Source organism: Biomphalaria glabrata, chromosome 16 (genome assembly GCF_947242115.1).
Source record: "Biomphalaria glabrata chromosome 16, xgBioGlab47.1, whole genome shotgun sequence".
NCBI classification, from domain to species: domain Eukaryota; kingdom Metazoa; phylum Mollusca; class Gastropoda; family Planorbidae; genus Biomphalaria; species Biomphalaria glabrata.
This window is the reverse complement of record NC_074726.1, coordinates 29,986,227-29,999,005: the sequence shown is the minus strand read 5'-3', so window position 1 is coordinate 29,999,005 and position 12,779 is coordinate 29,986,227. Positions and strand designations below refer to the sequence as shown.

Below are 12,779 nucleotides of genomic sequence, written 5' to 3'. Positions count from 1 at the left end.
AGAGTTGAAGATAATTACTGCCTAGTCCAAATTTCCCGCAGGAGCGGGCAGGGTTTGAACCCGGGACCATCGATAAATCTGAACGACAGTCCGGCGCTTACCACAAGAGATGTACATCTATTGCAATTGGTTTGGTCGCTTCATTTAGAGACACACTCCATGACATGTCAGTGTAACGTAAATTGGTAAATTGAAATTTTGAATTTCGAGATTTTGATATCGTCCAAAAAAGTGATGACAGCTGACCTCGCAGACATCTTTGGGGCCCTAAACATTCCTAGGAGGACTCTCTTTACCTCACAGAGGGCGCTTGTGCTGTAGAGCTGCGGTATCATTAGCTCATTTCAGAACTGACACTGGAATCAATTTTGTTTTACCTTTAATCACAATCCTGGCTGTCGCGTCCATCTGCACGGTTTTATTTCGCCAATTATTTTCCCGCTATTGTTATGCTATTGTTTACAATTCTCTCTATTCTATTTGGGCGATTTTACTTTCGCCGAGCATTAGGGCTTCTTCTTGGTCTTTGCGATGCTTTGTGAGGCTGGTTTCCCCTGCTGATGCGAGATTAGAACCCTCTCCTTTGTAATCGTCATAAGAGTGAATCAAAGACTCTTGGGACTATAGAAGGTGCCTCCATCTGCCTGTATGAAAAACGTCTGACTTGGAAAGATCCAAGCAGATGTAAATTATTACATCCCTATTACCATCGTATCGAATTAGAAGCGAGGCCAAAGACCGAGCACAGCGGGGAAAGCCACTCATATTCCTTCAGCTGTGCAGGTGTCCGCCATTAAAAATTGAACCATTGAGAAACGGTGCGCGGAGAGTGACATGTTTGTTGGGGCTTCCTTCCATCCCAGCGAGTGCAATGGACTCGGTCCTTAGGCAGCCCGACGGGGGTTGTTTATTTTATTCCCTGGCCTAACCGTCTCATCTAACGACGGTATTCACCCGAGCGAGGCTGAGAAGCATTGCCCAGGGGTACCCATATTTGAATATTGTGTTGGGACAGTGTCATGGCTGTCTTGCGACACTAGAGTGATTGAGCTATATCGTGCCGGGATCGTCTTATGAGACCGCAAGGTGCAGAATGTTCAACTATAATACTGATTTACATCACCAATATGTAGGCTTACATGTTATGCAATTCAGTGTTTCAAACCAACAATATTTCAGTGTACTGTAAATATTCATAGCAAAGAATACTTCCTATGTACATCTGTCATGCATTTCTTAATTTATTCATTAGTGACCTATTACTTTCTTAGAATCTTATCAATATTGATGAGATAATTAAAAAAGCAAAGTATTATAAGGAATGTCTACAAATCAATCAAAAATATAAAACTAAAATACAATTTAACTTTGGTTAGGCCATTATTCGATTATGCGCCCTGTGTTTGTGGCCCCTCAGCTTAAGAAAACATAAAGAGACTAGAACAGACGCAAAATACAGCCGTGAAGTTTATAGCAAACGAATATTCACTTTTGATTAGAATAATATTAAACCAAGAGATACGTCAGGACAGAAGACTTAAACTTTAAGTCGCATCAATAGTAGCAGTAATAGGCTACACAAAACACAGCTTCATAATTCATAACTTCATTCACAACCTAATGAAATACTCAGATTAGGTCAGAGTGTTACAAGGTCATCTGTCGTCATCGAGAAGTACATAGAAGTCTAATTCATAAAGCGCTGGTTGTGAGTGTGTATGTGTTTCGTGTGTGAAGGTTGTTCATATTTGCATCTATATCGTTACAGAAGTTACACTGAGGTGGTCAATGGACCTCATTCACCAATCGTAAACAAACAACATATATATTTTACGATCTCATGTTTAATTCATGATGGTGGTTCCTAATTTTTTCCATTGTTTTATCAATAAGATCACGTGACTAAATGTTGTTTGTTTGCGATTGGTGAATGAGGTAAATTGTAGTCAAACTGAGATTCCTTTGATTGGACAATAAAAATTATCTTATCTCTATCTTAGAAAGACACAAAGAATGCCCATATAACCAGCCCCGCCCCTGCATTAGTCTGTTCTTTACTTACAGTCGTTCAATAGTAGACAAAGTACAAACCTCCACCCCTCCCACCCCAAAAAAATAGATCACGAAACTATTGTTTGGTTTAACCTCTAACCCTCGGCACCAAAATCAGACTGATGCCTTCCCTGGTCATGGCCACATTTGTATATGCTTGTGAGTCTTGGAAGCTGACTGCAAAGCTAGAGAGGAGGATCCTAGCAATGGAATTGAGATACTACAGGAGGATCCTTGGTATCACGTTCAAAACCGCATCACAAACCAAGAGATTAGAGACAGGGTTACTGCAGCGACTGGACCACATCATGACCTGCCAACTATAGTAAAAAAAAAACGCAAGCTTAAAATCTATGGCCATATTACAAGATCTTCGGGGCTCGCAAAGACCTTCCTTCAGGGAACAGTACCAGGAAAAAGAAGAAGAGGCAGACAGAGAAAGCGATGGGAGGACAAGCATAAAAGAATGGACGGGCCTGCCATTGAAAGAGGTTCTTAACATGGCAAAAGACAGGGAGGAATGGAGAAAGACGGTCGACGAGTCTTGCTTGGTGCCCCAAAGCTCTAACAGACCAAGGGATAGGTAAAGGTAAAATCTTACTTGTAGACTTCAGCTTAGAAGTAATTGTAAATAACTTGGCTACTTGGGAATTAACTACCTCTGACGTTAAAATACTTTGTTTAGTTCGGAAAACAAAAGAGAGAGACACAACGTTACTCTTACCAGTAAAACAATTTGGTGTAAGCGTTTGTTTGTTTGTCTTTTCTCTTAAAACAAACGTCTAATTACATATTGCTCACTAATTCAAAAAGAAACACCAAGATCAGATTATTGGTAACAGAACAGGCTGCCTGGTCGTGCGGTTTGCGCGCTGGACTGTCGTTCGGATTTATCGACGGTCGAAGGTTCAAACCCTGCCCGCTCCCATCCCCCGTCGTCCTGCGGGAGGTTTGGACTAGGAAGTAAACTATCTTCAACTCTGAAGGAACATCCGAAACATGTAAAACATTTTACAAACAAGGTCAGGTTATGTTTCTTGACTAAACTCGACTTCCTATTATTTACATTACTATTGTGCAGGGGTTCTCAACCTGTGGGTCGCGACCCCCTTTGGGGGGTCGATTGACGATTTGCCAGGGGTCGCCAAAGACCATTGAAAAAATGGATTGTTATTGTCTAATCTTCTATTGCTGTGCGTGTGTGCGCGGGGGGGGGGGGAGGGTCGCGGCCAAGTGGGGGGATTGTAATTGTAAAAAGGGGTCGCCGAGCATAAAAGGTTGAGAACCGCTGCTATTTTGGGACTATGCGTCACGAATACCAAAGCGAAGAATCAACATTTAAGTCAATTTGACCCGACACTAGTGCAGGGGAGTACCTCACACTCGATAACCGGGGAAAGGGGCAAGTTATTATTGATCATAACACGCAAAACTATTGTGCATACTCCCAGCCCAGTGGGCCCTACTCACTCTTTACAAACTCGAAAAATAGCTATCTCCCTACTTCATAGTAAAAATAAAATGGAGGATGAGTACGAGTAGTGACGCCGCTGCCTCTCGGCTGCTAAATTTGAACACATTGATCACGTCCGGGTATTTTTTTCGACTCAATTCTGTGTTGAAATACGTTGGCGAGAGCTCAACATTTTATCTTCTGTCTCAAGCCAACTTGTTTTAGTTGAACAGGTGGGGATGGAGCTAAGAAGGTGGGTGTCTTAAAGCCAAGGGCGGGGGAGGTAGACAAGAGATAGTATGAGGTGCTAGAGTGACGGGGGCGGGAGGGTGCGTGAGCATTGCAGGTATCGCCCGGTTGTTGTATTGGCCAACAGATAAGAAGATTACTCATGGCTTTTTATTCGCTTCAAACAACAATTCCACGAGTTCTATGTTTTTCTTTTTTTGTTTTTTTAAATAGATATTTTTGGGTGGAATTATTTAACAATAGAAACCATTAATTTAGGTAGGTTAAAAAGTTACCCCCATAGACATAAATAAATATAGACTGGCCGATAAAAGAGTTTTATGAAACGAAAATTTATGACTTGAAATTTTATGTACTTTATTATACAGCAGTGTAGTTTTGTTTACTCTCTACGACTGAAGATCATGCAACTTTTCAGAATTCGGAAATCCGACAACAATAGATATACATGTTTTCAAGTTACATGAAGTTATTTCCTTTTTTCCAGTCTATATTTATTGATGTCTATGGTAACCCCTTTCAGACTTTTTGCGCTCTATCGGGACAAATGTTTCTATGGCCGACGGTTTACGAGGGTGTCATGTTGCCAGCACAACGATCTACCGCCTTTACTTCCCAACGTAGATCTAGGTCCTCAGTCATTAAAATCCCGAAGTTTAAAATCCCTAAGTTTAAAATCCCTAAGTTTAAAATCCCAATCTTTCATAAGATTCAAACTCAAGACCTTCGTTGTCCAAATGTGCACAAATAATAATAATTACTAGGATTCTGTATAAGCCCTTGACAGAACAATATGACTAAGTCAAGAACCTGACAAATAGGGCTCTGTTATAACAAGACACTTCAATGAGTGTAATAAATAAACAAAAATAAACAATGAAATACTTTACAAATGGGCAGTAGTAAATCATTATAGGCCTAACAGCTGTACACAACTTGTACTGGACTCTCGGTTTCGTCTCAACTCTGCTGGTCATCTGCTGACCCAAAGGCCTTCTCGAAAACACACAGTCCATAGCCCGATAACCACCGTTGGTCTACACGGGGAGTGTTTACATCGGTCCTTTTTAGTACACAGACCTGTTTCACAGGTGTCGGTTGATCACACACAGGGCTACACCGACCAGCGTCAAAGTTCAGTTAGAACAATATTTAGGCATTGTCTTTCCGAAGAGTAAGGATGATGCAGTATGTCACATGACCACGCAGATCCAGCTGTAACTTACATATTTTGCATCAACTGATGCAGACAAAGCCGTTTTCTTTCCGTTAGTGCGCATTTCTTCGGCAAGAGCATTTCCTTGGGTCTCAAAATTTGCGAGAGAGCTCTCCAGCTATCTCTTTAAGAGGCCATCTGCTGCTATCTACTTTCCTCTATGCCTCAGAAAGACACAAAGATAAAGGCACATTCCTCGTTCCATATGCTAGGGCAAATTAGTACAAATGCTCCTTCTTCCCTAGTGCTATTAGAGCATGGAATGGGTTGCCTGAGCTAGCCAGGAAAACCAGTGACTTGGCAGAATTTAAGTCATTGGTTAATAGCCATGACTGAATGCATGACGCGTTGGACGTAATCATCTTCTTTTTTTGAAGTAACGTCTGTATTATATAAGATAAGAAGATGCCAATGGCGTCTGAGTAGATCTTTGTAACGCTTCCGGGGGCAACTCTTTTACGGCTTCCTGCTCTAGTAACATGCTATACTTAGAAACAACATGGCGGTATTTTTTTAGGGGCTTTAAGAGACTCGAAGAGTTCGTATTCTTTTTTTTTTTTTTTTCATTTTTTTTTTATATCATTGTATCCAATAAGGAAATAACAAGTGAAACTTTTCTACATCTTGAGTCAGGACGTGATTGGATAGAATCTCTTTCAATTGCAGGCACGCCTATGTTGTCTTCCCATCGCTTTCTCTGTCTGCTTCTTTTTCTTGGTACTGTTCCCTGAAGCAAGGTCTTTGCGAGCCCTAGGGACTTTGTGATATGGCCACAGACTTTTAGTTTATTTTTTTTTACAGTAGTTAGCAGGTCATCGTTGAGGCCCAATTACTGTTTTAATCCTCTTGAAACTGAAATAGTTAATAACAGCTCTCTGGTCAAGGCCACATTATTATAAGCTTGCGATTCTTGTGAGCTGAATGCTGAGCTAGAGAGGTGGATCTTATCAATGGAGGTTAAGATGCTACAGAAAAGATCCTTTGAATCACATTTAAAGACCGCATCACAAACGAAGAGATTACAGATTAATAGTTCATGCAGGCCGATGGTACAAACTTCGCAGAGAGAAAAAAAAAACGAAGCGGCCTTAATCAAAAGAAAGAGAAAGAAAGCTGCCCTGTCAGCTAGCCTCAAAACAGTTGCATATGCATGCACAAACTGTGGCAAACTCTGCCGCTCTAGAATTGGCTTGATTAGTCACTCCAGATTCTGCCCTGTCTCAAGACGAAACCAAAACCAGTGACAATCTTCCGAGACAGAAGGAGACATATAAAAGTATGTGTGTTTCTATGGTGACGGTTGAAAGAGGTTAGCAATTGGTTGTAAATGATGCAAGTTAGGTGGCGTTGTCGTCATTGGTCTTAGGGGATACGACTCCAGAATGTGAGACTGAAAAGAAGTGTTCTTGTAGGAAGTTAGATTTTGTTTAAAAAAATATCATTTTGTTACATTTATTTTCATTTTATATCAAATTGATTTTGTCTAAATTATAATAAAAGTTTTATTTAGTTTTTGATCGCAAAGAAGTTATTCAATTTATTTCAAGTTTTATTAGTTAAAATATAATAACGCCTACAGTGATCTAGTCTGCCAGCAGTTTAGTGCTGCAAGTCGACGACCGTCAATAACACAGATGAATCATGGGAAGTGAGATTATTCCCCAAGAACTAATGAGTCTTTGTAGACACGACACAGAAAGTGCTGATAATATGTTGTTGTTTTTTAAAGAAGATAATTTTTTTTTGGCTCTTTTTAGCACCAAAGTGTGACCAAAGTATCACATTTTCCAAGTTCTTCCGTCGTAGCTATTTTTTTACTTAATTTATTTTGCAGCAGTGAGGTTATTAAGAGACCTTGACATTGTTTAGTTCATGTCGATAGTCCACAATACAATAGATGTTAATTTGATTGATTAAATTATAAGTATTAAAAGTAGAGTACTCCTATCACACCTTGCCAGCTATAAAGATCATCTGTTTTCATGGCTGACGGTTAACTAGAGTGTCATGTGGTCAACACAACGCCCAGTCGTATTTACTTTCCCAAACTAAAGTCAGACACACATTTGAACTGGGTGGCCTCAGGGGGGCGTCCTAAAAAATCCCGAAGCTCAAATTCCCATCGAGATTCGAACCCTGGACCTCTACGATCGGAGAACAACCACCGTATTGGCTTTGTGGCATTGTTCAACATAGTAATCAGCTTTGTCTTCCCCAATTATGCACAAATTGATTGTTAATTTGTGTACCATTCTTTAATCTACAGGGTTATCTTAACCAATACACGAATGCTTTGTCTTGGGTTATCCAGAGTATCCATACTTTGATTTTACCCAAAACTTGAAGTAGATTAAAAAAACGAATATCCAGAAACGAAACAAAGGAAGAAAAAAAAAACGAACAGAAGCTAGAAATAGCCAAGGACTAGAGAAACACGGGATGTGCTGGTGCACATAGGAAGATAAAACAGGTAGAGAGAAAAAGACTTGATACTGAAGCAAGTGAGATAAAACTCCGGGTCATAAGATAAAATGTCAGTAGATTCTGGAATGTTGGGAGCAGCTGTAAGTTGAAGATTTTTAAGAGTTGAGAAATAGGAATTACATAGAGTTGACAAGACTCGTAAACACACAGAATACAGAAAGTGAACATTAAAACAAAGAAATAAGAGAAGACTGTTATAACCCTAGTTGCGGACTGAAAGGGTTAATGTGTGTACGGCCTACTGACACACAAGATTCAGGCCAATCACATAGGTCAAGCGGCTGTTGAACAAGGGACATTACTGCTAATGCACGCAATATGACCAATGTTATGGTCATGTGACCAGAAAGCCTTTACAGACCATAGACAGGGCGTGTTAGAAAGGAGTCAGTAGAGCCCAGGACAGTAAGCAGTAAGGACTGTGTGCTACGAAGTGAGTCCTTGAAAATGTAGCTGTAGGAGCTAGAGAGACTTGTAGTGATTAGTTAGGCAGTTCTGTTGTGTAGCAAAGCATTTGAAGTTAGTGTAGCCAATTGTGTTTATTGGCTGTTGTTGATGTAATTGTAAATAAAGCGCCACCTTGTTTATTGAAGCTCTTGTTGTCAAGTTCTTGTGTTAGATGTGCTGTTGTGTTGAGCAGTGTTTGCAGAAGGCCTGATAGAGAAGATCGTAACAATACTGTCTATCTATCTATCTAGCTATCTATTTATCCATCTATCTGTCTAGCTATCTATTTATCTATCTATCTATCTATTTATCTATCTATCTATCTATCTATCTATCTATATAGCTATCTATATAGCTATCTATCTGTCTGTCTATCTATCAATCGATCTATCCATGTAGCTATCTACCTACCTACCTACCTGACTATCAATCAATCAATCGATCTGTCAATCTATCGCTCTCTCGCGTATCCATTACTATTGTGTTTAAATCTAGTCGAACAAGTTAAACTCTACTGAGTCATTTTGGGGCTGATTCACGCAACCCGTTATAAGCTCTAGAGGCATTTCGAAAGATACAACACTTATATGACTTAATGGTAGCATATGAAATAAGAAAGCGGATCTGGAAATGTGTGATGATGTGTGTGGTGTGTGATGATGTGTGTAATGTGTGTGGTTTAAAAAGTCTAAGTTTTGTTTTAATTACAATCTACACAATGTTAAAAATAATACTAATTGCTAAGTCCCTTATTTCACAATACCGCCAATAACAAGCGAAGACGGCGAAAAGTGATTATAAATCGGCTTCTAGTAGGCCTACACAATGGATTTGTCAGCAAAGTCTGTGGCAAAATATGTAGGTCACAACGGGTCTATTTGTCGAATCCCTTATCAGTTTTGACATGAAATACCGCCCTTCTTTTGTTTTAATGTTCTTATTTACCTACTTTATTGTTGTTACATTTGGCTTTTAACTATTTAACTATTTCTTTCTTGGGATAGGGCTTAAGTAAATGCATAATTCAGAAATAATTCATTTAAATGAGAAATATGATTCATGAAGAGATTGTATCTCTTCTTAGAAGTCAGATAAAAAGGGGGGTTCCTCTACGAAACAGTCGGGTCTATTCTAAACTACTTACAGCCAACTCTCTATCACAACCACTAGAGTCTACGTAGGGAATCAACAACACAGAGTATCCAGGTACGAGAAAGAGCCTTCCAGAAACGTCTTATGCACAGCTCTGGAATCTTCAAAACTCACCAGCTGAAAAGCTCACAGGCCAAGTTCCATCACAGACGTGAGCAGCACACGACTCACCTCATCGTGAAAAAAAAACAAAAAAGATAGAGCTATGCTAAATGGAGATAGGTGAGAGGTGGGGGGAGCTAGCGGGGCACCCACTCCTTACTTTTCGTCTTGCAGCAATGTTACCGTACTTCTAGTAATAAGCGCACGAGCGCAGGTAAACAGTAATAAGCTTCATCGGCGGTGAAAGATTGGAGTTGGATTTATGACAGGAGTTTAAGAAAGAAGTGGAAGAAAAATAGTACTTAATAACATCTTATCTTTCGTAATCTAGTGTTAAAGCTATTTTTATTACAAAGCTTATGTATCAAGTCACTCTGTCTGTCTGTCTGGTAAAATGTCTGAACTCGTTATTTCTCCAAACAACCATTCTCAGATCAAGTTGAAATTTCGCATAGTTGTTTCTTGCAACTTACTTAACCAGAGTCAATGTAAATAAATAAATTAAAAAAAAAATTAGTTCATTAAAAATTGGTAATAAATTGTTTAGTTTGATATCGAACAAGGGAAAGAAATTGTACTAGAAAGATATAGTGGTTCGAAACAAATCCTGCCGACCGAGATACTTTGACATTCTAAATCTGAACAACGAATTATAGCTATTATAGAATTTATTTGTTGTGCTTTTTTTTTTTTATAGAAAGGTCAAAAAGTGATGGAATTAACAAGATTGAATTTTGCAAATTTAAATGTTAGTTTTGTTAGTTTAAAATATAGTTTCTATAGTTCTGCATAATATAATAAAGTTGGCTACTGCACTGATTGTCAATCTTCCGACTCAAAAACAACACCTTACAATTGTAGCGCTTTACTCAAAACGAAATAATACAAATGGATTATCAAGAAATACGATCTAGAGCAGGGGCTCTCAACCTGTGGGTCGCGACCCCCTTGGGGGTCCATTGACGATTTGCCAGGGGTCGCCATAGACCATCGAAAAAATGGATTGTTATTGTCTATTGCTGTATGTGTGTGTGGGGGGGGGGGGTCGAATCAGAGTGGTGGATTCTAAAAAGGGTCGCCGAGCATAAAAGGTTGAGAACCGCTGATCAAGTGGCCATTTTACGTTTGGCACGCTTTTGTAAGAGCTAAGGCCATTGCTTCCTTCACTGTCACCATCCCTCTTCACATCGTGCAGCCTGGGGGTGCAGGGCCGGATTTAAGTAGGTGAAGTCCCTGGTTGTAGCCCCGCCTGCCCTCTCTCAAATCCGGCCATGCTAGGGTGTATCCGGTGTAACAGTAGTCAACATTGATGTCCACATATCTATTAAAGATCAACTATATTCTGGGACAGTGTTTCCCAAACTGCGTTCCGCGGAACCCTAGCGTTCCTCGAAGCCGGAATAGGTGTTCCACCAACTACTGCAATAATTAACTAATAGGCCACAACGTGAATTAATCTTTTTTTTTTAAATATGCAAAGTGTACCCGCTAAATTTTCAGAATGTGCGAAGCATCCAGCAATGAACTAGTTTCCTTCCTACGCAAATACAACTATGATGATTTAGCGGAACGCACTTGTGTGCAAATGGTCATATAATACCATTATGCTACAAGCTCCTCTCAAGAAGAGCAATCATATTTATCTTATCTTATCTTATATAATACAGACGTTACTTCAAAAAAGAAGATGATTACCTCCTACGCGTCATGCATTCAGTTATGCATATTAACCAATGACCTAAATTCTGCCAAGTCACTGGTTTTCCTGGCTAGCTCTGGCAACCCATTCCATGCTCTAATAGCACTAGGGAAGAATTAGTATTTGTGCACATTTGTCCTAGCATATGGAACAAGATTATAGGATGTAACTTTGTGTCTCTCTGAGAATTTTATTCAATTTTGTTTTTGTATGTTTGTTTTGTAAAATGTTTTACATGTTTCGGATGTTCCTTCAGAGTTGAAGATAGTTTACTTCCTAGTCCAAACCTCCCGCAGGACGACGGGGGATGGCAGCGGGCAGGGTTTGAACCCTCGACCGTCGATAAATCCGAACGACAGTCCAGCGCGCTAACCGCACGACCAGGCAGCCATTGAAGATTATGATTTAGTGTTTTATGCATAATTGCTATAATTGACTTGTTCATCTTCTGCCCGATAGGTAGCCAGGTCTGAAAACGTTTCTTTATAAAAACATACATAGTAAGCAAACGTTCAAAAAATAAAGACACTTAACACCAGAGCATCAACTCGTCTAGCCCAGTGTTTCCCAAAGTGGGGTACACGTATCCCCCAGGGGTACAGGAAGAGTTTGAAGGGGGTATGCGTTGCACAGAGTTAACTCTGCTGATTTTTTTAAAATACCCATTTAGTTTATAAATTAGAATAAAATATAAAGTTCAAATCCTGTTTATTATTTTCTTTCAAGTTTTTACAAACTCCATTGCGGCGCTAGTTAACATTTTAAGACAAATTTCTACAAAGAACAGGAAATGGGTAGGGATGTTACAACTTCCGTCGACACGCCCACTTTTTCAATGTAAAAACTGTTTCCATTTTTTTAGAATGTATTTGATGTGTCTCTCAAGCATGTAAAAAATAAAATCACTGATCAAATACTTAATTGTGATAGAGTGATTATTATTTTGTGTATGTAGACCAACAAAAAATAATTTTGAATTTTATAAAAATAAATCTTTTTTTTTGGAGGGGTGGGGGCGAGGGGTACTCAGCGTTACGATAATTCTAGAAAGGGTATTTCGTAAGTCAAAAGTTTGGGAAACATTGGTCTAGGCAGTGAAGCCATCCATTCATTTCATGTTCTTGTCTTTTAATACCCTTAAAGTGCTGAGCTTTTTTTTACAACGAGTGCATACAAAACGGAATTACATTTCTAGTGTTTAGAGGCTAAACTTAAGGTTTTCCATTATTAGAAAATGTTTGTATATTCATCAGGTTGTTTACCAAAAATAATGCGAGCATAAGCCCAAAATAGAAACATATACCCCTACTTACCAGTGCAAATGACTCTGTGCTGCTTATGACCAAGCGATGGGCGAACGTGTTCTGATCCGCTGTCCGGCTCAGGGGCTGTGTAATAACTGCTGACGTCGTCGCTGTCATTCAGCTCGAGGTCTGAAACGAAGGCGATAAATGTATCAGTTATAAAAGATATCTGTTTAGGGCTGAAGATCTATACAACTCTGAGACGCCATTGTTTGCCATTGTTTGTTGATGCCGCCTCTCTTAATCTCTCTATCACTGCCTCTCTCTCTCTCTCTCTCTCTCTCTCTCTCTCGTTATCTCTTTCCATTACGCCCCTCTCTTTCTTCATCTCTCTTGCCTCTCTCTTCATCTCTCTTTTTATCTCTCTTGCCCCTCTCTTCATCTCTCTTTCTTCATCTCTCTCTCTTCATCTCTCTCTCTCTTCATATCTCTTTCTTTACCTCTCTCTCTCTTCATCTCTCTTTCCATTTCTCTCTCTCTCTCTCTCTCTTCATATCTCTTTCTTTACCTCTCTCTCTCTTCATCTCTCTTTCCATTTCTCTCTCTCTCTCTCTCTCTCTCCCTTTCTTCCTTATCTCCCGAATCACAAATGAAATATTTACTCTAGAGCTTCACTTGCAT

General features: G+C 39.6%; 1 protein-coding gene across 1 annotated transcript in view; it reads right to left on the bottom strand.

Moving 5' to 3' along the window:
- LOC106054014 (titin-like) overlaps window positions 1-12,779 on the bottom strand; it is a 199,332-nt gene that overhangs the window by 85,260 nt on the left and 101,293 nt on the right. Inside the window, exon 22 of the mRNA XM_056013914.1 lies at window positions 12,168-12,287. Coding sequence (XP_055869889.1) covers window positions 12,168-12,287 — 120 coding nt within the window. The remainder of the gene's footprint in view (window positions 1-12,167; window positions 12,288-12,779) is intronic.